This window comes from Leptodactylus fuscus, chromosome 5, assembly GCF_031893055.1.
Source record: "Leptodactylus fuscus isolate aLepFus1 chromosome 5, aLepFus1.hap2, whole genome shotgun sequence".
Taxonomy (NCBI): domain Eukaryota; kingdom Metazoa; phylum Chordata; class Amphibia; order Anura; family Leptodactylidae; genus Leptodactylus; species Leptodactylus fuscus.
The window spans coordinates 71,963,038-71,990,689 of NC_134269.1; the positions used below are offsets into that span (position 1 = coordinate 71,963,038).

At 39.7% G+C, this 27,652-nt stretch overlaps 1 protein-coding gene across 2 annotated transcripts in view; it reads right to left on the bottom strand.

Annotated features, from left to right (window-relative positions):
* The window catches only part of LOC142202971 (high affinity cAMP-specific and IBMX-insensitive 3',5'-cyclic phosphodiesterase 8A-like), a 136,763-nt gene that overhangs the window by 25,707 nt on the left and 83,404 nt on the right, over nt 1-27,652 (bottom strand). For both annotated transcript variants that reach the window (XM_075273380.1, XM_075273379.1), the window contains exons 6-12: nt 23,131-23,219; nt 19,932-20,010; nt 17,995-18,132; nt 16,519-16,607; nt 15,946-15,997; nt 15,810-15,852; nt 7,546-7,623 (exon numbers count right to left, since the gene is read on the bottom strand). In XM_075273380.1, the coding sequence (XP_075129481.1) occupies nt 7,546-7,623; nt 15,810-15,852; nt 15,946-15,997; nt 16,519-16,607; nt 17,995-18,132; nt 19,932-20,010; nt 23,131-23,219 (568 nt within the window). The remainder of the gene's footprint in view (nt 1-7,545; nt 7,624-15,809; nt 15,853-15,945; nt 15,998-16,518; nt 16,608-17,994; nt 18,133-19,931; nt 20,011-23,130; nt 23,220-27,652) is intronic.

Here is a 27,652-nt window from a genome sequence, read left to right on the forward strand (position 1 = left end):
TTCTGGAGACCCAGGCCTTCCGTCAGCAGATGGCAGCTGGGGCACCTCCCTATGCTGGGCCTAGCCGTTACTACTTCTCTTGGTGTGCTGTCTCTGCCTTGCGCCTGCATGTGTCCCATAACATCAGTCGGGCCCAGAGCTCTGCGCTTTGCTGCAAGGTCCACTTGACCACCGACACATGGACAAGCGCCTGTGGTCAGGGATGCTGCAGTGCTTATCTTTAATGACAGGCAGGGTGAATGTGGTGGAGTCTGTTCCCCGGGTGCAAACTGGGGTGGCCTATCTCCTCTCCCAGGCCAAAATTCATGGCAGGAGTAGACTGAAACCCTACGAAGCTGCAACCTCCACCCCAGCTACTAGCGGAAAACACTGTAACACTGGCATGGGGAGATGTCAGTAGGCCGTGCTGAAACTGATCAGCTTGGGGGACAGACAGCACAGTGCCTCCGAGGTCAGGGATGCCATCCTGGCTGAGATGGCATTTTTTTTTCCCTGCTACACCTGGGGCCTGGCATTTTTGCGCCTGTGATAATGGCTGGAACCTGGTAGCAGATCTGGAGCTTGCCAGACTCAAACACGGTCCACGCATGGCCCACGTTTTCCAACTTGTTGGTGCCATGTTTCTTTGAAACCTACACCATTGTGCCTGATATACAGGTCAAAGTGGGGCCATTTTCGTAAGTGAGAACTAGCCTCTGCTAGGCAGAAAACATTCAGAGCACACTCCTCTCATCTTCGCACCGTTGGCTGGCGGAGGAAGACGAGGGGGTTGGAGTGGCATCTGATGTCCCTATCCCACACGAGGCTAGAGGGTGCACTTCAGTGCATCCCATTGCTTCACCACAAATGGTGTGAAGGGGAGTGGAAAATGGAGGAAATGGAGAGTGACCCTTACAGTTGGGGCCAGCAAAGGCATGCCAAGTAACACACTGGCACACATGGCTGACTTCATCTTGGGTTGCTTTTCAACACATATTTCACATCATGAAGAACAAATAATACTGGATTTTTTCAAGCCTCGAACCCCGGTCTAGGTCTAATGTCTGTTCCTTTCTTATATTAGGGGAGAGGGAAAAAAAATTACTTCAGTGATACGTTTAGCGTACATAGACTGACTATTAATGTGTATCCCACTTAGTGTTGTTAGGGTTACACACCGTCACAACCTGGCTAAAGCTTCTATAGCTGTTAATAAAGTCAACATAACTTTACGGTATCCAAAAAGACAGCTGGTACCGACAGAGAGCAAGACAAATGTCACCCAAAGCTGTGAGCTCTGAACACCCACAGTGACTTTGGCGTCATCATCATTATAAGGGAGTGGGTGGTAATAAATAACTTGGCAGTGCCTAAAACCCAAAAAGCTTATACAACTATATTTACATTAAGATACACAAATGAAACTTTTCAGTAGCATGTCATGAGACAAGCTGATAAGCTCTTCCTTTGTGCAGTGCTATTTGAAAGTTAAACGCTGCCTTTATTTTAATTCTGGAGAAGGTGCAGACATTAGATTTAGAACATGTTGTCTTCATTGTCCAAATCCTCTATATAGGTAACGCGTTTTTCGGGCCGAGCTGTCTGGGAACGAGCTGGTGCAGCACTGACAACCTGGGTGAATATGGCAAGAGCCTGAGATGTAGGGTGAATGAATCCCCAAATTATTTGTGGAATTCCCAGTCAGACAATGGCACTGTATACCAGTAGTAAAAATTGTGGGTGCACGTCACCCCAATATATTCTTTGAATTCCCAGTTAGACAATGGCACTGTATACCAGTAGTAAAAATTGTGGGTGCACATAACCCCCATATATTCTTTGAATTCCCAGTCAGACAATGGCACTGTATACCAGTATTAAAAATTGTGGGTGCACATAACCCCCATATATTCTTTGAATTCCCAGTCAGACAATGGCACTGTATACCAGTATTAAAAATTGTGGGTGCACATAACCCCCATATATTCTTTGAATTCCCAGTCAGACAATGGCACTGTATACCAGTATTAAAAATTGTGGGTGCACATAACCCCCATATATTCTTTGAATTCCCAGTCAGACAATGGCACTGTATAGCAGTATTAAAAATTGTGGGTGCACGTAACCCCCCATATATTCTTTGAATTCCCAGTCAGACAATGGCACTATATACCAGTATTAAAAATTGTGGGTGCACATAACCCCCATATATTCTTTGAATTCCCAGTCAGACAATGGCACTGTATACCAGTATTAAAAATTGTGGGTGCACATAACCCCCATATATTCTTTGAATTCCCAGTCAGACAATGGCACTGTATACCAGTATTAAAAATTGTGGGTGCACATAACCCCCATATATTCTTTGAATTCCCAGTCAGACAATGGCACTGTATAGCAGTATTAAAAATTGTGGGTGCACGTAACCCCCATATATTCTTTGAATTCCCAGTCAGACAATGGCACTATATACCAGTATTAAAAATTGTGGGTGCACATAACCCCCATATATTCTTTGAATTCCCAGTCAGACAATGGCACTGTATACCAGTATTAAAAATTGTGGGTGCACATAACCCCCATATATTCTTTGAATTCCCAGTCAGACAATGGCACTATATACCAGTATTAAAAATTGTGGGTGCACATAACCCCCATATATTCTTTGAATTCCCAGTCAGACAATGGAACTGTATAGCAGTAGCAAAAATTGTGGGTGCACATAACCCCCATATATTCTTTGAATTCCCAGTCAGACAATGGCACTGTATACCAGTATTAAAAATTGTGGGTGCACGTAACCCCCATATATTCTTTGAATTCCCAGTCAGACAATGGCACTATATACCAGTATTAAAAATTGTGGGTGCACATAACCCCCATATATTCTTTGAATTCCCAGTCAGACAATGGAACTGTATAGCAGTAGCAAAAATTGTGGGTGCACGTCACCCCAATATATTCTTTGAATTCCCAGTCAGACAATGGCACTGTATACCAGTAGTAAAAATTGTGGGTGCACATAACCCCCATATATTCTTTGAATTCCCAGTCAGACAATGGCACTGTATAGCAGTATTAAAAATTGTGGGTGCACGTAACCCCCATATATTCTTTGAATTCCCAGTCAGACAATGGCACTGTATACCAGTAGTAAAAATTGTGGGTGCACATAACCCCCATATATTCTTTGAATTCCCAGTCAGACAATGGCACTGTATAGCAGTATTAAAAATTGTGGGTGCACGTAACCCCCATATATTCTTTGAATTCCCAGTCAGACAATGGCACTGTATACCAGTATTAAAAATTGTGGGTGCACATAACCCCCATATATTCTTTGAATTCCCAGTGAGACAATGGAACTGTATAGCAGTAGCAAAAATTGTGGGTGCACGTCACCCCAATATATTCTTTGAATTCCCAGTTAGACAATGGCACTGTATACCAGTAGTAAAAATTGTGGGTGCACATAACCCCCATATATTCTTTGAATTCCCAGTCAGACAATGGCACTGTATACCAGTATTAAAAATTGTGGGTGCACATAACCCCCATATATTCTTTGAATTCCCAGTCAGACAATGGCACTGTATACCAGTATTAAAAATTGTGGGTGCACGTAACCCCCATATATTCTTTGAATTCCCAGTCAGACAATGGCACTATATACCAGTATTAAAAATTGTGGGTGCACATAACCCCCATATATTCTTTGAATTCCCAGTCAGACAATGGCACTGTATACCAGTATTAAAAATTGTGGGTGCACATAACCCCCATATATTCTTTGAATTCCCAGTGAGACAATGGAACTGTATAGCAGTAGCAAAAATTGTGGGTGCACGTCACCCCAATATATTCTTTGAATTCCCAGTTAGACAATGGCACTGTATACCAGTATTAAAAATTGTGGGTGCACATAACCCCCATATATTCTTTGAATTCCCAGTCAGACAATGGCACTGTATAGCAGTATTAAAAATTGTGGGTGCACGTAACCCCCATATATTCTTTGAATTCCCAGTCAGACAATGGCACTATATACCAGTATTAAAAATTGTGGGTGCACATAACCCCCATATATTCTTTGAATTCCCAGTCAGACAATGGCACTGTATACCAGTATTAAAAATTGTGGGTGCACATAACCCCCATATATTCTTTGAATTCCCAGTCAGACAATGGCACTATATACCAGTATTAAAAATTGTGGGTGCACATAACCCCCATATATTCTTTGAATTCCCAGTCAGACAATGGAACTGTATAGCAGTAGCAAAAATTGTGGGTGCACGTCACCCCAATATATTCTTTGAATTCCCAGTCAGACAATGGCACTGTATACCAGTAGTAAAAATTGTGGGTGCACATAACCCCCATATATTCTTTGAATTCCCAGTCAGACAATGGCACTGTATAGCAGTATTAAAAATTGTGGGTGCACGTAACCCCCATATATTCTTTGAATTCCCAGTCAGACAATGGCACTGTATACCAGTAGTAAAAATTGTGGGTGCACATAACCCCCATATATTCTTTGAATTCCCAGTCAGACAATGGCACTGTATAGCAGTATTAAAAATTGTGGGTGCACGTAACCCCCATATATTCTTTGAATTCCCAGTCAGACAATGGCACTGTATACCAGTATTAAAAATTGTGGGTGCACATAACCCCCATATATTCTTTGAATTCCCAGTGAGACAATGGAACTGTATAGCAGTAGCAAAAATTGTGGGTGCACGTCACCCCAATATATTCTTTGAATTCCCAGTTAGACAATGGCACTGTATACCAGTAGTAAAAATTGTGGGTGCACATAACCCCCATATATTCTTTGAATTCCCAGTCAGACAATGGCACTGTATACCAGTATTAAAAATTGTGGGTGCACATAACCCCCATATATTCTTTGAATTCCCAGTCAGACAATGGCACTGTATACCAGTATTAAAAATTGTGGGTGCACGTAACCCCCATATATTCTTTGAATTCCCAGTCAGACAATGGCACTATATACCAGTATTAAAAATTGTGGGTGCACATAACCCCCATATATTCTTTGAATTCCCAGTCAGACAATGGAACTGTATAGCAGTAGCAAAAATTGTGGGTGCACGTCACCCCAATATATTCTTTGAATTCCCAGTCAGACAATGGCACTGTATACCAGTAGTAAAAATTGTGGGTGCACATAACCCCCATATATTCTTTGAATTCCCAGTCAGACAATGGCACTGTATAGCAGTATTAAAAATTGTGGGTGCACGTAACCCCCATATATTCTTTGAATTCCCAGTCAGACAATGGCACTGTATACCAGTAGTAAAAATTGTGGGTGCACATAACCCCCATATATTCTTTGAATTCCCAGTCAGACAATGGCACTGTATAGCAGTATTAAAAATTGTGGGTGCACGTAACCCCCATATATTCTTTGAATTCCCAGTCAGACAATGGCACTGTATACCAGTATTAAAAATTGTGGGTGCACATAACCCCCATATATTCTTTGAATTCCCAGTGAGACAATGGAACTGTATAGCAGTAGCAAAAATTGTGGGTGCACGTCACCCCAATATATTCTTTGAATTCCCAGTTAGACAATGGCACTGTATACCAGTAGTAAAAATTGTGGGTGCACATAACCCCCATATATTCTTTGAATTCCCAGTCAGACAATGGCACTGTATACCAGTATTAAAAATTGTGGGTGCACATAACCCCCATATATTCTTTGAATTCCCAGTCAGACAATGGCACTGTATACCAGTATTAAAAATTGTGGGTGCACGTAACCCCCATATATTCTTTGAATTCCCAGTCAGACAATGGCACTATATACCAGTATTAAAAATTGTGGGTGCACATAACCCCCATATATTCTTTGAATTCCCAGTCAGACAATGGCACTGTATACCAGTATTAAAAATTGTGGGTGCACATAACCCCCATATATTCTTTGAATTCCCAGTGAGACAATGGAACTGTATAGCAGTAGCAAAAATTGTGGGTGCACGTCACCCCAATATATTCTTTGAATTCCCAGTCAGACAATGGCACTGTATACCAGTAGTAAAAATTGTGGGTGCACATAACCCCCATATATTCTTTGAATTCCCAGTCAGACAATGGCACTGTATACCAGTATTAAAAATTGTGGGTGCACGTAACCCCCATATATTCTTTGAATTCCCAGTCAGACAATGGCACTATATACCAGTATTAAAAATTGTGGGTGCACATAACCCCCATATATTCTTTGAATTCCCAGTCAGACAATGGCACTGTATAGCAGTATTAAAAATTGTGGGTGCACATAACCCCCATATATTCTTTGAATTCCCAGTCAGACAATGGCACTGTATACCAGTATTAAAAATTGTGGGTGCACGTAACCCCCATATATTCTTTGAATTCCCAGTCAGACAATGGCACTATATACCAGTATTAAAAATTGTGGGTGCACATAACCCCCATATATTCTTTGAATTCCCAGTCAGACAATGGCACTGTATAGCAGTATTAAAAATTGTGGGTGCACATAACCCCCATATATTCTTTGAATTCCCAGTGAGACAATGGCACTGTATACCAGTAGCAAAAATTGTGGGTGTATATAGCCCCAATTCTATTGCTAGGGGACTTGCAGGGTATTTCTGAGGTGAAGGTGGGGGGGCACACCGTTGGAACGGGGATTTGGGGTGTATATATGGGGTATACGGGAATACACTGTCAGTGTGTTCCATTCAGGATCCTGGGAAAGCTGGGTTGCGGCGATTGAGCCCGTCAGTGCCACGTTACACTGACAAGCTTCTCCCTGGAATTGAAGTTATATGTAAGCCCAATATATTCTTTGAATTCCCAGTGAGACAATGGCACTATATGGCAGTAGCAAAAATAGTGGGTGTATATAGCCCCAATTCTATTGCTAGGGGACTTGCAGGGTATTTCTGGGGTGAAGGTGGGGGGGCACACCGTTGGAACGGGTATCGGGGGTATATATCGGGTATACGGGAATACACTGACAGTGTATTCCATTCAGGATCCTGGGAAAGCTGGGTTGCGGCGATTGAGCCCGTCAGTGCCACGTTACACTGACAAGCTTCTCCCTGGAATTTAGCTCTTATAAGAGCTGTTGGTTGTCTTCTCCTTCCTATCCTAGCCTGTCCCTGCCTACCCAGAATCTAACCCCTAGCTAGCTGGACGGAAACCTCCGTCCTCGGTGAATTGCAAGCTCAGAATGACGCGAAGCTGGGCGGCGCTGTTCTTTTAAATTAGAGGTCACATGTTTTCGGCAGCCAATGGGTTTTGCCTACTTTTTTCAACGTCACCGGTGTCGTAGTTCCTGTCCCACCTACCCTGCGCTGTTATTGGAGCAAAAAAGGCGCCAGGGAAGGTGGGAGGGGAATCGAGTAATGGCGCACTTTACCACGCGGTGTTCGATTCGATTCGAACATGCCGAACAGCCTAATATCCGATCGAACATGAGTTCGATAGAACACTGTTCGCTCATCTCTAGTTAACAATTCTTTAATCCCAGTTGTTTAGAAGACAACATACCATCACTTCCTCGGGAGGTGGTTGACCTGACATCTAAGGAACCTTTCCGCCTATCCTTGTGTCTGCAGCTCTGGATATCTGTGGGGAGAGTAAGAAATGTTTTACTCTTACTAAGGCTTCTGTTATCAGTATAAAGAAGTACAACCTAGCGAATCCCATGCCAACTTTGCGGTAAAAAATGCCGTGAGGACACGCCGTGATTTCTAAAACTGACGCAGTTTTGGAAATCGCAGCATGTCAGTTATACTTACTGAACTGCCGGCGGTTTCCCCATAGGTATAACTGTTACAAAGTGTGGGGTGGGGAACAAATGATAATACCGAGCAACCACAGGAATAGATTGTTAATACAATACAAGGAAGATTGGCAGCAGCAGTAATTCAATCCAGAACCCCTTAGGGAACAGAAGATGCAAGAGAATGACCGATGGATAAGAATAAAACCGCGCTACTCTCTTGGGATAAACCAATACACGCACTTTATTGCACTTTCTTAAAAACACGACGCTACAACACAGCGTTTCGGGGATTCCCCTTTTTCAAGTGTCACAAAACACACAATATACCCTAATAAAAATAACAAATGGCATAATAAATAAATGCAACAGAAGGCAAAATAAATAAAAATATACATATGCATATAAATATATAAATATATAAACATATAAAAATAGGTAGAATGGCAGGTCTTAAATATGAATGTTCCATTACACAAGTATTTATCGTTGTTTGTCATTAATCCAGCAAAGTTAAACAAAGTTGCTATCCCAGCTATTGGTGATAGTTGTAGCTACATAAAGTGACCAACTGTAGTATAATGCAGGTCAGCAAATGTTCTAATAATAAAAGAGTAGGGTAACCAAGTATTTCATAGGCATGGCTCAGATAATAATGAAATATATAAATAAATAAATAAATAAATAAATTACTGTACCAGAAAAGGAGTTAGGAGCATGAATCAGGAGCAGGAGCTTCATTGCACGAGTAGAATGTGATGCACAGCGTGGAGTGTATGGGCTACGTGTGTAACGCGGGCTTATTACACCTGGGCGGGCTGGAGGGGAGGGTCACGTGCCAGGTGTTGCTAAAAACTCCCCGTTACTTACTTAGAACTCAAGCCTGAAGGTCATATATTATACAATCCACATAATGACTGTGGATTGTAGAGACATCCAGCTTATTTGAATAAAATTGGATCGCTACTCCGAGATGCTCGTGTCTAGGGAGAGCGGTCGGGCCCGCTCGTGTGTTTAACCTAGTGCGCATGCGTATTGCACGGCACTAGGTTACGGGAAAAGCCGAGCCGAGTCGACGAACGACCGCTCGTGTGTTGGGTTTACTACGCATGCGCGTACTCGTCCGGCCGCATAACCGGCATTAGCAGTACACTGGCATGTCCTGCCTATTGGATTCTAACAGCAGTTAGTTTAGACGGATGTCAATTAGTGTGAACCGCATACTGACATGTCTTGCCTATTAGATTCTTACAGCAGTTGTTTAGATTGATGTCAATTAATATAAGTAAAATACTAAGGGCCATTTAAGCCTCTATGGAGTTAATATTTAAGCAAACCATAACATGGAAGCAGCGGACCCTGATGCTGCTTTACAAACCATAGATGTTTCAGATGTATACACATCATTCTGATGAATTAAAAGATTCATTGCCAATCCAATATTATTGTCAAAGAATTACATTTAAAAACAATTATCTTTTTTAACAAAAATCTTGGTCCTAAAATAATGACATTTGTAAACATCCACCTAATTATTAGTATGAATATAATAAAAATAGTAGTGTAATAGTGAAAAATGGACAAAAAATTAAAATTAGAATCAAAAAATTCCATAAACATAAGAACAAAAGTTAGGGTGTACTAACATAGTAATATATCAAGAGATTTTTCTAAAAACTGAGATCATAGTGGTTACTCTTTACTTCTCTATGCTTAACAGCCAACATGTAATATATAAACATATAATAAATATATAAAGGGACTTAGTAGGAAATATCCTCCAGGGCTTCATTAAGACCCTCAGGATGGAGGGTATTTAATTTAAATATCCAAAACATCTCTTTCTTTTTTAGTGCCTCGAACCGGTTGTAAATGCTGGTAGGTATTTGTTCGAGTGGAGTTACAATAAAATTGGAAAAACTGCACCCATGTTTGATCTTGGCATGTCTGGAAACACTATGCTTTTCGTACCCGTTGGAGACATTGGAGCGATGTTTCTTAATTCTGTCTCTAAGGGACATTGTTGTCCGTCCTACATACTGTAGGCCACATGGGCAGCTTAGAATATATACAATGTATGAAGATGAGCAGTCTAGTCTCGATTTGATAGAGAATTTCTCGTTTGTGGATCTACTGGTAACCTCACTTATATTATGTGCTATATTCAAACAACACTTACATCTAGAATGTCCACATTTGAAGCTACCAGCGTTTCCACTGATATATGAAAAATTGGTACTGGTTCTTGTAGAGGATCTTAGTTTACTTGGGGCAATAATACTCTTTAGAGTTCGAGCCCTCCTAAAAGTCATCTTGGGTTTTTTTGGGATTACTTTTTTCAGGAATTGGTCATTAGCTAAAATATGCCAATGCTTCTCCAAGATTTTCCTGATGGAACTGTGGGCTATATTAAAAGTTGTTATAAAGTTGTGTTTGAACTCATTTTCTTTTTTGGTAATTTTTTTGGGGACAAGGCATTCCTTTTGACTCAAATTTGCTGTTCTAGACTGAGCTTCTTTTATAAGAGAGGCTGGATAATTTTTGTCCTTAAATCTTGAAGCCATAATTTTACTCTGAGCCACAAAGTCCGATTGGTTTGTACAATTCCGTCTCAATCTTTTGAATTGTCCGTATGGGACATTCTTAATCCACTTATGGTAGTGTAGACTTTTAAAATTCAAAAGACTATTACTATCTACTTTTTTGAAAAATGTTTTCGTTTGTATGCCTTTCTCGTCACCCATTAAGACTAAATCCAGATACTCAATTTCCTTTTCATCTATTCTGCCTGTTAGATTTATCCCCCAGTTATTATTATTTAAATAGGCTGTAAATTCGTGAAATGATGTGGTGGTGCCTTCCCAGATAAAAAGCAGATCATCAATATATCGTTTATAGAATTTAATATTGGTGGTCCAGGGATGATCTTTTAATATAAAGGATTCCTCGTAGCGGCCCATGAAGAGGTTTGCAAATGCCGGGGCAAATTTAGTCCCCATGGCCGTTCCCTTTACTTGAATGTAAGTTTTTTGCTCAAATTTGAAGACATTATGAGTGAGAATAAAATTAATTCCCTCCAAGATAAAATCTTTTTGTTTCTCAGGCATAGAGGGATCAGTGCTTAAGTAACTCTAAATCGTCTCTAAGCCTTTATCGTGTGCAATATTACTGTAGAGTCCTGTAACATCTAATGTGGCCCACTGATAGTTTTTACCCCATGCCATGGGTAATAATTCATCCATCAGTGGGCCACATTAGATGAATTATTACCCATGGCATGGGGTAAAAACTATCAGTGGGCCACATTAGATGTTACAGGACTCTACAGTAATATTGCACACGATAAAGGCTTAGAGACGATTAAGAGTTACTTAAGCACTGATCCCTCTATGCCTGAGAAACAAAAAGATTTTATCTTGGAGGGAATTAATTTTATTCTCACTCATAATGTCTTCAAATTTGAGCAAAAAACTTACATTCAAGTAAAGGGAACGGCCATGGGGACTAAATTTGCCCCGGCATTTGCAAACCTCTTCATGGGCCGCTACGAGGAATCCTTTATATTAAAAGATCATCCCTGGACCACCAATATTAAATTCTATAAACGATATATTGATGATCTGCTTTTTATCTGGGAAGGCACCACCACATCATTTCACGAATTTACAGCCTATTTAAATAATAATAACTGGGGGATAAATCTAAAAGGCAGAATAGATGAAAAGGAAATTGAGTATCTGGATTTAGTCTTAATGGGTGACGAGAAAGGCATACAAACGAAAACATTTTTCAAAAAAGTAGATAGTAATAGTCTTTTGAATTTTAAAAGTCTACACTACCATAAGTGGATTAAGAATGTCCCATACGGACAATTCAAAAGATTGAGACGGAATTGTACAAACCAATCGGACTTTGTGGCTCAGAGTAAAATTATGGCTTCAAGATTTAAGGACAAAAATTATCCAGCCTCTCTTATAAAAGAAGCTCAGTCTAGAACAGCAAATTTGAGTCAAAAGGAATGCCTTGTCCCCAAAAAAATTACCAAAAAAGAAAATGAGTTCAAACACAACTTTATAACAACTTTTAATATAGCCCACAGTTCCATCAGGAAAATCTTGGAGAAGCATTGGCATATTTTAGCTAATGACCAATTCCTGAAAAAAGTAATCCCAAAAAAACCCAAGATGACTTTTAGGAGGGCTCGAACTCTAAAGAGTATTATTGCCCCAAGTAAACTAAGATCCTCTACAAGAACCAGTACCAATTTTTCATATATCAGTGGAAACGCTGGTAGCTTCAAATGTGGACATTCTAGATGTAAGTGTTGTTTGAATATAGCACATAATATAAGTGAGGTTACCAGTAGATCCACAAACGAGAAATTCTCTATCAAATCGAGACTAGACTGCTCATCTTCATACATTGTATATATTCTAAGCTGCCCATGTGGCCTACAGTATGTAGGACGGACAACAATGTCCCTTAGAGACAGAATTAAGAAACATCGCTCCAATGTCTCCAACGGGTACGAAAAGCATAGTGTTTCCAGACATGCCAAGATCAAACATGGGTGCAGTTTTTCCAATTTTATTGTAACTCCACTCGAACAAATACCTACCAGCATTTACAACCGGTTCGAGGCACTAAAAAAGAAAGAGATGTTTTGGATATTTAAATTAAATACCCTCCATCCTGAGGGTCTTAATGAAGCCCTGGAGGATATTTCCTACTAAGTCCCTTTATATATTTATTATATGTTTATATATTACATGTTGGCTGTTAAGCATAGAGAAGTAAAGAGTAACCACTATGATCTCAGTTTTTAGAAAAATCTCTTGATATATTACTATGTTAGTACACCCTAACTTTTGTTCTTATGTTTATGGAATTTTTTGATTCTAATTTTAATTTTTTGTCCATTTTTCACTATTACACTACTATTTTTATTATATTCATACTAATAATTAGGTGGATGTTTACAAATGTCATTATTTTAGGACCAAGATTTTTGTTAAAAAAGATAATTGTTTTTAAATGTAATTCTTTGACAATAATATTGGATTGGCAATGAATCTTTTAATTCATCAGAATGATGTGTATACATCTGAAACATCTATGGTTTGTAAAGCAGCATCAGGGTCCGCTGCTTCCATGTTATGGTTTGCTTAAATATTAACTCCATAGAGGCTTAAATGGCCCTTAGTATTTTACTTATATTAATTGACATCAATCTAAACAACTGCTGTAAGAATCTAATAGGCAAGACATGTCAGTATGCGGTTCACACTAATTGACATCCGTCTAAACTAACTGCTGTTAGAATCCAATAGGCAGGACATGCCAGTGTACTGCTAATGCCGGTTATGCGGCCGGACGAGTACGCGCATGCGTAGTAAACCCAACACACGAGCGGTCGTTCGTCGACTCGGCTCGGCTTTTCCCGTAACCTAGTGCCGTGCAATACGCATGCGCACTAGGTTAAACACACGAGCGGGCCCGACCGCTCTCCCTAGACACGAGCATCTCGGAGTAGCGATCCAATTTTATTCAAATAAGCTGGATGTCTCTACAATCCACAGTCATTATGTGGATTGTATAATATATGACCTTCAGGCTTGAGTTCTAAGTAAGTAACGGGGAGTTTTTAGCAACACCTGGCACGTGACCCTCCCCTCCAGCCCGCCCAGGTGTAATAAGCCCACGTTACACACGTAGCCCATACACTCCACGCTGTGCATCACATTCTACTCGTGCAATGAAGCTCCTGCTCCTGATTCATGCTCCTAACTCCTTTTCTGGTACAGTAATTTATTTATTTATTTATTTATATATTTCATTATTATCTGAGCCATGCCTATGAAATACTTGGTTACCCTACTCTTTTATTATTAGAACATTTGCTGACCTGCATTATACTACAGTTGGTCACTTTATGTAGCTACAACTATCACCAATAGCTGGGATAGCAACTTTGTTTAACTTTGCTGGATTAATGACAAACAACGATAAATACTTGTGTAATGGAACATTCATATTTAAGACCTGCCATTCTACCTATTTTTATATGTTTATATATTTATATATTTATATGCATATGTATATTTTTATTTATTTTGCCTTCTGTTGCATTTATTTATTATGCCATTTGTTATTTTTATTAGGGTATATTGTGTGTTTTGTGACACTTGAAAAAGGGGAATCCCCGAAACGCTGTGTTGTAGCGTCGTGTTTTTAAGAAAGTGGAATAAAGTGCGTGTATTGGTTTATCCCAAGAGAGTAGCGCGGTTTTATTCTTATCCATCGGTCATTCTCCTGAAAGTGTGGGGTGGGAAACTCCGTAAACTTTGTGACTAAAGCGTAGTGGGAAGAACCATGATGCGTTGCCGACGCGTTTTTTTCCCGCAGTGTCTTTTTTGCTGTGGCACATCCCATGGGGCCTTAGCCTAAAGCGGTTGTCTGGGATAAATGGAAAGCCCTACACTAATCCAAACATCCTCCCTCCTCCTACTTTCTAAATAACATAATTAATCAAAAATGTATATGTACCCATACAGTACAGACCAAAAGTTTGGACACACCTTCTCATTCAAAGAGTTTTCTGTATTTTCATGACTATGAAAATTGTAGATTCACACTCAAAACTATGAATTAACACATGTGGATTTATATACTTAACAAAAAAGTGTGAAACAACTTTTCACACTGTGATGTGAAAACCATTTCAGGTGACTACCTCTTGAAGCTCATCAAGAGAATGCCAAGAGTGTGCAAAGCAGGAATCAAAGCAAAAGGTGGCTACTCTGAAGAACCTAGAATATAAGACATATTTTCATTTGTTACACTTTTTTGTTAAGTATATAATTCCACGTGTTAATTCATAGTTTTGATGCCTTCAGTGTGAATCTACAATTTTCATAGTCATGAAAATACAGAAAACCCTTTGAATGAGAAGGTGTGTCCAAACTTTTGGTCTGTACTTTATGTCATGTGACCGCCCCAGGGACATTTGCTGGTTATCCGGTTATGATCTGTTTCCCCAATTCTGGAAACAGAACTTCACTACTACTCCCCCATCCCTATCCACTCCATCATACTTACCTTCCAGGCTTCTTCCTGCGGGACAGCTCCTCCTTCTTTCATGATTGCTGCCATTTGTCCCAGCGCTGCTCTGCACACTTCTGCAGATAATTCACCTCTACTGCATAGCTCCTGCGCTGTAGAGGTGGATCGTCGCTGCAGAGTACAGACCAGTGTTGGGACAAGAGCGCACACCAGCAGTTAGAAAAGAAGGATGGGCCACCCTGCAGAAAGAAGCAAGGAAGGAAGGAAGGAAGGAAGGAAGGAAGGAAGGAAGGAAGGAAGGAAGAGAGGTAAGTATATAATGGGGTAGAGCTAGTAGTAGAAGAAATAGCAAGAGAGGAGGTGGTGTATGGGAGAGAAGGAGAGAGGAGGGGGGAGTGAGGTGAGAGGGGTTAGTGTAGAAGTTACAAAGCAGGAAGCTGAACCAAGTAAACAAATGCAGAAGATAGCAGAGCTCCTAGAGACACCCAAAAATCACTAAAAGCAATGCTGAAGGTATATGGGTATACTTATTAACCCATTAATAGCACTAATAGACCTTTTTAAAAAAAACAAAAGCAAACATTTTTTTGCCTAAAAAAAACCCTTTAAAATAAGCTCCAAAATCTGCCTCTCACTCATTTCAGCTGGAATTTCAAGCAGTATCCACCTGAAGAACGAGCAGGGTGTTTTTTTTCTGCTAGCTGAGCAAAATCTGTGTCTGGAACTGAATAAGAGGCAGATATAAGGTGCAACAACCAATTTTCATGTAGAATCTGCCTGAAAATCAGCTCCAAATTCATAGCTCTCTTAGTAAATACTTGCATTCTCTATGAAATAACAATTTGGTTATGTCATTTAAAATCTACTTCCTGCTTTCTCTTCAGCGGCTCTAAACTTGGATACTAGTTTTTCGTAAGAACAGTGTGATAGTAGAAAACATTTTAATCCTATTACCAGAAAAACAAACCTGTTTGAGACTCAGCCTGGACCCGCTCACACTGTTTTTCTACCTGAAAACAAATGACAACAATCAGTCCTTGATAACCCTGACAATAACAGAGAAAAAAAACATACATCTGGCACCACAAAAGAATCCTACTTACCTTATTGTTGTCATTACATGGCCGGCTAATAGACACATAGTGTCTGATCTTACTGTAAAAAAAGACTCAGTTCAATATTAGATGTAAAGCGAATAAATCTACACAGATATTAAATGCAAGGAACTAAAGGGTTAATGATAGCATAAGTATCAACCTATTATTGACTGTATAATTGTTCAGCTTTCCCTCCCATACACATTTGGCCAAACGGTTTATCTTACCACAAAATAATGGGGTGGGCATGTTAAAATCCCCCCCCCCATCATCTCTCCTCCTAAATCTCATGTTGAAGAAAAGTTGGGAGGCCTATGTACATATTACATTATATTGTGTGGCTTGTAATGGGTTCAGCCAACCATAATCTAATGTGTATAGTCAGATTTATAGACATATTTGATAAAGTTTGGATATATTTATTTACAAAAGTAGAAAATAGGAGTTTTACACCCCTGCATGAACATATGGCATGAAGTGACATAATAGGGAATGCCTAATATTATTGTTACACTGAGATTTCTAGGTATGGTTACTACCTGCCCCTTTTCCCAAGCTGGCTAAAAATCCATTCCTCACCCTCGATGTCCAAAAACAGGAATTATCTTCACATTTTGCTGGATATTATCACCGTTTTTGTTTTTGGCATAGTAAACACCTTCCCATTCCTATAAGAGCCACATGAGAAACACAATGTATGTAACTACATATACATATCTGCCTTAAAAGCAAACATCACTATAAGAATTCACTTTCCAAATACATTGTATGACTAATCTTTTACAGATCCTAAATTTCAGGCTGAATTACTGTCCAGACTTATAGACATGCTAATGGAAATAGTTAACACAGTTGTGCAGAGATACATAGAACATATAATATAGTAGAAAAACTATTTTTCCTGTATCATACTTCTGTACAGCTCTTGTTGTAAAGATTATTGTAAGGAAAAGGGCTGACTACGTATCAGGAAAATATTCTGCAAAAGATTGTGTTAATATATACACACGTGGACAAAACTGTTGGTACCCCTCATTTAATGAAAGAAAAACCCCACAATGGTCACAGACTTGAATCTGACAAAAGTAATCATAACTAAAAATTGTTGACAAGCCACAAACCTTCTGAGAGAACGTCCTATGGACAGATGAGACAAAAATCGAAAATTTGGCAAGGAACATCAGCTCTATGTTCACAGACGAAAAAATGAAGCATAGCTTGAAAAGAACACTGTCCCTACTGTGAAATATGAAGGAGGCTCTGTTATGTTCTGGGGCTGCTTTGCTGCATCTGGCACAGGGAGTCTTGAATCTGTGCAGGGTACAATGAAATCTCAAGACTATCAAGGGATTCTAGAGAGAAATGTGCTGCCCAGTATCAGAAAGCTTGGTCTCAGTCACAGGTCATGGGTCTTGCAACAGGATAATGACCCAAAACACAGCTAAAAACACCCAAGAATGGCTAAGAGGAAAACATTGGACTATTCTGAAGTGGCCTTCTGTGAGCCCTGACCTAAATCCTATTGAGTATCTTTGGAAGGAGCTGAAACATGCCGTCTGGAAAAGGCACCCTTCAAGCCCGAGACAACTGGAGCAGTTTGCTCATGAGGTGGGGGCCAAAATACCTGTTGAGAGGTGCAGAAGTCTCATTGACATTTACAGGAATTATGTGATTGTATCGATTGCCTCAAAAGGTTGTGCAACAAAATATTAAGTTACGGGACCCATCATATTTGTCCAGGCCTGTCTCATGAGTTTTTTTTTTTGTTTTTTTTTAATTCTGTTGAAGTGAAAAACAATGTCTGACTTTCATTTGTTCATTTTCATAGAATTTTTATTCATTATTACTTTTGTCAGATTCAAATCACCATTGTGGGTTTTTCTTTCAATAAATGAGGGGTACCAACAATTTTGTCCGCATGTGTAGCTTAGACTATATTTCTATTTTTTACTTTTTTCTCCACATATGAAAAGTAAATCCAAGTTCTTATGTCCCATATTTATTCTGCCCAATATCTTTTGGAGCTAGATAATAATATTAGTAACTAAGTCTTACCTTTCCCGTTTTAATGCAAGAATTAATAGAATCTAAGAAATCAGATTTTTTTTCATTTATAGGCACTTCAATTAATTCTTTTCCATATAGTTCATCCTTTTGATACCCCATCATACTTTCAAAAGCAGGATTCACATACTGCAAGAAACAAGTCAATAGTTATCAACTATTAATTTTATTTATACAATACATAAAAACAATACTATATGGGTTTAGTCTGTCTCCTAATAAAATATCATTAATTTCTAAAAATAAATAAATAAATAAGGTTTACAATAAGAGGAGAAAATAATTGTATCAAACTAGGTCTATACCCACAACAACAACGTGAAGATGGATATTGAAGAGTCATTTTGCCGCACATGGGCAGTGGATTCATTAGCCATAATAAGGGGGGGGGACATGCTCAAGACCAAGGTTCTTTAACTCCACCCTGGGTGGACTATTCAGAACTGAAATTGAGGGACTTGAGTCTATACAGGTTGCTTTGATTTTCTATTGGGCATAATGTCTGTTTGTACTCATTGTAAGTGATTCCATGCTTATTGTACTTCTGACATTCTTTCTACCCTAGGTGGCACAAAGTACCTGTTTCTAGACCGTTTCTTTCTCTGAATACTGATATTAGAATAAGTTGTCTATAACTGCAGATTGTTTTGAGGAAATTGGATGTGGGGAGGTTGTTAGGAACAATGTATACTTAAAAAAACCTTTCCATAAAAAAAACATTAAATAATTGAGGGGGTCTCAGGTGGAGGTCCTATTAGGACATAAAGGAAGCAGATGGGCAGCATGGTGGCTCAGTGGTTAGCACTGCAGCCTGGGTTTGAATCCTGCCAAGGACAACATCTACAAGGAGTTTGTATGTTCTCCCTGTGTTTGCATGTCCAAAGACATACTGATAGGAGAAAAAAATAAATCTAAAAAAATAAAGGAAGCCGATGAGTTCACAAAGAGAAATCCTTTTAATAAAAACAGACCTGCAAAGGTTCTCAACTTTTGCATTTAAAAATACCTGTCACCACCTTATATCAGTGAAGCTTTTGGTGTACTGTACATTCACAGTCACTGCTTCACTGATACCACCAGTGGTTTCCTTTAACTAGTAGGCTCTATCATTCATCTGTTATTGGCACCATTATATCCTGTAGTGGTCACAGTGGTTAGCCACGCGAGCATGTGTCCAGTGGAAACAACTGATCAAGTGCTATGGACCTACACCCACTTGGCTAACCACTGCTACCAGTACAGGAACCAAAGCGCCAATAACAGCTGAAGCCGAGAAGTAAATTAAAACCACCGATAACTTCAGTGAATGTATTCCATTAGCATTACTTGAGCGTGGTAGTCACAAGTCTGCTTCAAGCAGTAAGGTTTCCATTCCCTGACTGCAAGTAATGATCAGTAATTCAATATATACTGAATAAGTCTTAAACTGGACAGCCTAGCAATAGACATCCGAAATCAGGTATATTGTTAGAAGGGTTGCACGAGTCATTTATAAAAATCTGTAAGTGCTTCAAATGAGGCATCAGCAGTGACATCACATCTGTGTCAGGTGACTACTGCAGCCAATCACAGATCTTAGTGGTGACCTCTTTAAATATGGCATGTGGCCAACTGGCCTCAACAGATTACATACATGAAGAAATCACTGCTGAGGCCTGTAATCGGTTGCAGCGGTCAGTTGACACAAACAGGGTGCATTGAGTGGTTCCTGTAAGCAGAAGTTGCTGCTGGAGTCAGTGGACCGGGGAAAGGTGAGGACTTTTTTTATTTTTTTTTTATTTTATTATTTCGCTCATTTGCAGTACCTAGAGATGTTTAAAAATTACTCACACAACCCCTTTAAACCTAAAAAAAAAATTACACCTCTGCTCCTTCGGTGATAGGTGTCCTTTGAAATGGTGCAACCAGGACTCTGTATTTAACTGTACCTGTATTTTGTGATCCTCATTTGTTATTTCAATGGCTTCTTGACTCTTCTCTAACGTAGTAAATAGTGAATTACAAGCCCTGGAAATAAAGTCATTTGCAATTTTTTTTTGTCACGAATGAAAATAAGGCACGCATTCATAATGTTACATTTTTCACATTTCTAATATTTGAAAAAAAACAACCACAAATCATAAAGTTCATCAACTTTGCTTCTAAAACAAACACTAACTAGAAAAACGTAGATGTAGTCCTTATGAGTGATGAGGATTATGCACCTTCTGTGGGTTACATGGATTTTAATCATTACATAACAGCTATTCAGACTATGTTCACACATCAGATAAAAATCCAACGTCTACTTCCCTGGCAGAGATCCAAGACTGACCCTCAGATTTCTGCCATAGATGTGCTGCTGTGGGTGCAGTAAATAAGCACAAGGGTGCGTCTGACAATCGGATAATGGATATGGCAAGCTTAAGGTGACATTTTGATTAGTCTAGGGACAATGGTAACAGTTTACAATTTTCTTTAGTTAGTCAATTACTCTAGGTTCAATAGTTAACAAAAAAAAAGTGTTTTTAATCGTTTGTTAGGGCGTGTGCACACGGAGTTAACGCACGCGCATTTTAGCATAATACACGTGTATAGAATACAAGTGTAAAAATAACACTCCCATTGACTTCAATGAAATTTTTTACATGTGTAAAAAAAACACGTAAAAAAATGCGCCAAAAAAAGTGACGCGTTTTTTTACATGTGTAAAAAATTTCATTGAAGTCAATGGGAGTGTTATTTTTACACGTGTATTCTATACACGTGTATTATGCTAAAATGCACGCGCGTTAACTGCGTGTGCACGGGCCCCATGGGACGTCCCGCAGCAAATAAGCCCTGAGAAAAAAAACGCGGTGGCAGCGCTTCGCGATTCTTCTTGCAGCGCTTTAGACAGAAAGTTCGCAGAGGTTTCCTCTGCAGACTTTCCGTTTCAATTATACCTATGGGGAAACCGCCAGCATTTCCATAGGTACAATTGACAGGTTGCGATTTTCAAAACCATGCCAATTTTTGAAATAGCGGTGTGTCTGCACTGCAATTTTTACCGCAAAGTAGGCATGAGATTTACTAGAATCTCATCCAACTTTTCCCTGTCTGTAAAATACCGCAGCCACATTGCGGCGTTTACATCCCATGGGGCCCCTGCCTTATGGGCCCCATATATTGTGAGGATACACTCAAGATGGAAACAACAGACAACTAGTCAAATTATAGAAATGTTGTTTTACTGTCCAAACCGTATTCAGTTCACACTGTGCATTTTAATATGCATGCAGTACAAGATTGTTCATGCAGGACACCGGCTACTAATACAGCCTCATACAGGTGTGAACATAGTCTAAAACGGTATCTTTCCTCATTTTTCTCATGCAGGCTGACATTTCAAAGGCAGATAATATGATGAATTTTAAATAATATGAAATAAATTTGCCTAATCCTACACGTCTGGTGAGATCATGAAGATGAAGCAAGGCAATATGAACCGTTGTGGGAATCCCTGGAATTCTTACAGTCAATGCCCAAATGCTAGCTATGTGCTACATGTGGGCCATCTTGTGGATGACAGATAGACATGCTCACTAGATGACTATACTTCATATATCTTTTTAGCACCATAGAGCCTATTCTTTTGTTCAAGATAGTGTGTGTTCACATGTTGTTACTGTAATACTATGAGGGAAACGCATTATCAGTAATACCATGATGCACATTATCTGTTCTGCTCTTTTCACAGACTGGTAATAGAAGACTGCCTGCTCTGTTATCTGTAGCCATCCTTCTTGTATAACAAGGGCCAACTGATTTACAGCCTTCTATCAGGGACTTCATGGTGAGGTTGAAAACATGGAATATATGGCCAGAGCTGTGTCACAGGGGCTATCTGAGCCCTTGCTCTAGTAAAATGGAGAGATCCACTTTAACTCTTTAAGGACACAGGGTAGTTTGTACATTAACGCTCTGCGATTTCATATTTTCCTTCTCCGCCTTCAAAAATTAATAACTTTTTTTTATTTTTCTGTTTACATAGCTAAGTGAGGGCTTATTCTTTATTGCACTTTCGATTTGTGCAATTTTGGGGTACATATGTTTTGATTGTCCTTTACTGACCTTTTTAGGGGGGTCCAGGTGAAAACACCCACAATTCTATCATCATTTTTTTGCATACTTCTTTTAATGGCATTAAAAATGACACGGCAACTTTGTCCGGTGGGTCATTACAATTACGGCAATACTATATTATATTGCACATACGCACATTGCATATAGACTCCCTATGTGTTATTTGGACTCTGGCGGCAAGTCCCAGGCCTTGGCTGTGTAATACAGCCGAGTGATGAAAGTAATGCCACGGCATTTCAGTGCCGTTCTATTACAGAGAAGAGCATTTTATACATGCTCAGTGTAACAGTACAGCGCAGATCGGGAAGGAGTCAAAGAGAACATTTCACCACCTCCACCAACTCCAGGGCTTAGCATTTGTTAATAGGCGCTGCTCCGCTGATTTTGGCACAGTTGGAATCTTTCTCTAACCTCCACTATTCATGAGCCGCTCTTAATTTAAGGACCCAATAGGCGAATTATGCAGTTTACTCTTAGGTGGGTGGTCCTGGGCTGTAGCGGATAGTCTGGGAATGCCCACCTGATAGCAAAGAGCCTAATTAGCGCATTGGGTGGTGAAACCAACAAAAGTGATTTCAGGAATGGTGAATTCTAGAGAAAAATTCCACCTGTGCCACAGTCAGTGGAGCGGTGCATATAGAAGGATGCAAACAATCACAACAATTCAACTTTTAAGCCACTTAAAACAAGAGTTTCCTAATTTCTAAATTTCATTAGGGTGCTATTACATGTGCATTGTTTTACTTGCATTTATGCATGGATTACATTCTACACCAGTGAAAATGACTAAGCTCAACTGTTCTATGCACAGCCATAAAAAATTAATTGGCATGCGGCAAAGCAGTAATACCAGGCTCAGCTGTCACTAAAAGTATGGCGCCTCGGCCCCTTCACAATTGGTGGGGGTGTTGAGAGTCAGCACCTCACTGATGCCATACATTTACATTACTTACCTACTGTGTATGGCAAAAATACACTGGAAAAACATTTGCTTCAGACATTGAGATACACAGATATTCTTACCTTAATTTAAATTGTGCACGCACTTCTCCATATTCTAACTGTATAAGCTCATTGTAACAGGCCATGACATTAGGGTTCTCTACATATCTCTGCAAGAAAAAGGATAATGGGTTAACGTCATAAATGTATCACTGTTTACCATGGCAGACCGGTCAAAACTTTTTTTTTTTTTATAAAAAAAAAACCAAATACAATTTCTATATACATACTACATTGAAACATTTTTCAATCTTTCTGGGAGGAAGAGAAAAGCAGGAAAACCCTTCTGTATCATGCAATGACTCATTAGGCTATGTTAACATCTGCTTTGGATCTCACAGACTATAATGGGGTTCATCAAGTTTCCACCGTAGGGTATGAGATTTTACAAGACAAAATAGTGCAACAAACTTCCAGTGTTCATATAGTGTTCACACTATGTTATTTAATATCCGTTGCTGTCCTCCATCACAGAATGAGAGCAATGGACATGACAGATGCTGGCGAATCCCCTTCTATCGGTGGACTGTCTGTATTCACCCCAATGTAAACCTTTCTTCTATCACATTTTTTACTTTTCTGACAGAAGAAAAAGTTGTTCATGCAGAAGAAAGCGTCCATTGTGTAGCTAACATTGGTGTCATCAGACACAGAGGGCGGGTGGCGGCGGCTTCATCTGTGTCTGTTACTCCGCTACAATTAATGTCCGTTGCCGTTATCTTATGGTGGATGATAGCAACGAACATTAATAACGGTAGTGTGAATATAGCTTTGGGCTCCGTGCAAACAAATTTTGTCAGCGTGCTAGTCGTGTTTTTAATGTTTTAAGTACTGACCCATTATTTTCTATTGGCCCCACATACATGGCAGTGTATTACCATGGGCCTGTATAGGGGTCCATGAGCCTCGATGCAAAACTCAGGACAGGACTGTTTTGTCTCTTACATTCTGCTTTGCGGGCTGGGCTCATCCATGAAATCTATAGGTGTGTGGAGGTCATGGTCCGATATTAGCATGTCTTAGTAGTGAACACATTGTTAACACTGCTAACTGTATAAAGTATCAATCCTTAAACTAATACTTTTAGCGATTCTGGGACAATAAGAAAACAGATGAAAAAAAAAAAATAATAATATACATTGTAGACCATATAATAAATCAAGTAAAATTGGTGCCAAATAACTTTATAGGGAACAGCTGCAGTAAGACAGAAGGAACAACAACGTATTTTTCGGACTATAAGACGCACTTTTTTTCCCCAAAATTCGGGGGGAAAAGAAGGGTGCGTCTTATAGTCTGAATGTGGCGCCTGGCACCCGCCGTAATAGAGAGGCGGAAGCCGGCAAGTGATAGACGCCATTACAGGTGCCGGGGCCTGAGACATTGCTGCGCTCCTCTGCCCTGCAAGAAGCCAGCAGCGGCGATGCTATTCCGCTCCTCTGTCCCCCCGCCGCTGGCTTCATGCAGGACAGTGGAGCGCAGCGATGTCTCAGGCCCCGGCACCTGTGCTGGCGTCTATCCCTCCCCGGCATCCGCCTCTCTAGTACAGCGGATGCCGGGTCTACAGTCTGTATCAGCGGCCTCTTCTCCCCCGGGGCCGGTCCCCACTGGCCCCATACCTGTAAAGTTGCAGGCCGGCTCCTGTGTGGCGATATCGCAGGAGCCGACCTGTTCGGGTGACAGCCGGGAGCCTAATGAGGCTCCCAGGCCTGTCACTGCTATATTAGTATTGCGGCTGGGTCTATGACCAGCCGTAATACTAATAGACAGAAGGTCCCATAGACGGCAATACAGTTGTATTGCCGTCTATGGGACTTGCAATCAAGTGACCGCAGGTTCAAGCCCCCGGGGGGGAATAAAATAGTAAAAAAAAAAAAAAAAAAAAAAAAAGCTTTAAAAATATATGATAAAAATATGAAATAAATAAAAGTTCTAAATCACCTCCTGTCCCTAGAATATATATATATAAAAGTAGAAAATCATATGTCATAAACCACCGGGTTTTTTTCAATACAAGGTGATCTAAGCAATAGATATTCCCCAAAATGGTATAACTAAAAAGTACTTCTGGCCCCGCAAAAAAAAAACACTCTATGCGTCCCCGTACAGCTGCAGGGTCACCTGTCAATGTGGCCTTGCAGCTGTTGCAAAACTACAACTCCCATATATTAAATATTTTACCATTTTTTGCTTCAAATTTTTTTTCCCCTATTTTCCTCCTCTAAAACCTAGGTGCGTCTTATAGTCCGAAAAATACGGTAAATATAAAGGAAAAGTACAGGACAACTCCAAATGACAACAGCCAAGACCAAGCACCTAATTCTTCTCAATGCTGGGCCTTACAGCGCTGTCTGGAGTTGTAATACTGCACTCATCAATGTCTATGGCGGACTGTTGCACTACTCTATGTCTCCAATTTCATACAGATGTATAGTAAGGTTTTTTAATTTCTACATGTCTTCTTAGATACTGTATTACAGAGGTATTCTCTCCTAGAATACAATTCCTACAACAGTAGGGATAGGACAAGTTTTAAGGTCCTGTATGAAATATTTTCTCAGAATATATAATAGTTTGGGGATTTAAGGCTGCAGCAGACTTGTATATTACTGTCAGAACATTCCACTACTATTAGGGAGGTATTCCAAAAATAATATTACGTAGTTACCAAGTGTCCCAGATACAGAGGGATGGTCCCAAATTTTTGGCAGTATTCCACTACCCTGGAACACTGCTGACGTCGCACAGATTGTTTCTGCCAGGAAAAATTCCACTTCTACCAAACTTTGGCCATTCACATTATTAGTCTACTAAAGGATTACAGAACAGCTAAATGTAAGCAGCGCTTACCTAGAGGCCCATGTACACAGGTGTATTCAGGACACATATGGTGGTAAGTTCATTTTCAAAGAAATATATATATACTACTATATTCTCATACAGCAGGATATACACAAAAAAATGAGGTCATTTAAAGCTTTATAGTATTTGCCTGCCTTTAAAACCAGGAACACTACTGTAGTAATACTGTACAATATACCATATTCCACATACAAGCAATGTAAGATTGAGGAATATGGTAGAGTATACCATGCCGACATTCCTGCCAGAAAAACTGTTTTAGAACTTGATAAGGATGTTATAGTTACTCTTCTACTGCCCTCTGCAGTCTTCCCCTAGTCCCTCACTATCACACCTGCAGGGCTATGGCCGCCTATTTCACATAGCAATAGCATATTGTTTGCATACAAGTGTACAATGCTTAGATATTCAGTTTTCTGTATACCAGGCATGGTAAAACTTCCCCTAGGTCATGGACTCTATTCTTCACTAGAGGAGCTGCTTTCACACAGTGTAAAAAATATGGTATCAAATACAGAATAAATTAAGGTGAATGTTACGGGACAGAAATGCAAACCATTGTATGAATGAGATTCAGGGCATCTCACATGTGGACACTATGGTTGGCTATCCGCCCCTTTCCAAGCTTCGACACGTGTAATAGAGAGCATAGAGTGAAAATATCCACACGGCTACTGTGACAAATTTTTTTTCCACAAATCCATTTTTGGAATGTTATTAAAGGGGTAATTCCATCCCTGGCATTTATGGTAGTGCACCTCTTGAAACCACAACTATATTGAGAATGTAAGTCCCCTGACATCTCTGATGTGGTGACTACTGGCTGTCGTATTCAGGCAAAGAATAAATGGAGAGGTGGGAGTACATGTCCAGATCTCTGTCCATTGAAATCTATTCAATTCAGAGCCTCGGTCACAGGCCATCTAAAATCACAGATGAAAACGTTTTGCATGCAGGACTGCATGGGGAAATGATGGCGAAAATAACGGCTACCCCACAGACTCTATTACAGTCAGTGGGGTCCCAGGGGATCTGTTGTTAGGAGTCATTAGATGAATCAGTCTTCATTGTTTAGTCCGTCCTCCTGTTCCTATGCCTTAGGCTGTTGTCACACCACATTTTTTTGTTTCAGCAGGAAATTATTATTATTATTTTTTGATGGCTCAGTCCCCATGCATTTTTGTTTAAAACAAAAAAACAAACAAAAAAAACCTAGCAAACAGGAAACACATACCGTATATACTCGAGTATAAGCTGAATTTTTAAGCACAATTTTTGTGCTGAAAAAGCCCCCCTAGGCTTATACTCGAGTCAAGCAAAAAAAATTTTTTATACTCGAGTATATACGGTAATTCCATCCTGCGAAAACCAGCATCCTTTTTCATCTACAGACAGAAAACATGTGTGAATAAGGCCCAACACATGTAACCACAAGAAAACAGATCAACAGATTTTTTTTTCTGGATCCAGCAAAAATAAAAATAAAATTTTTTGGTTTTCCTGGCTGAAACAAAAAATGTAGTGTGAAAGCATTCTTCCAAAAACAGCCGGTGCTTCTTCAGTATTGAAACCTATATACTGGAGGTAGGGAACAATGCAGAGAACCAGCACAGGGCCATACTTTAATTCTTTGATTTTAGCAGATCAAAAGGCAAGACGGTTCTTCAAAAAATACTTCTCA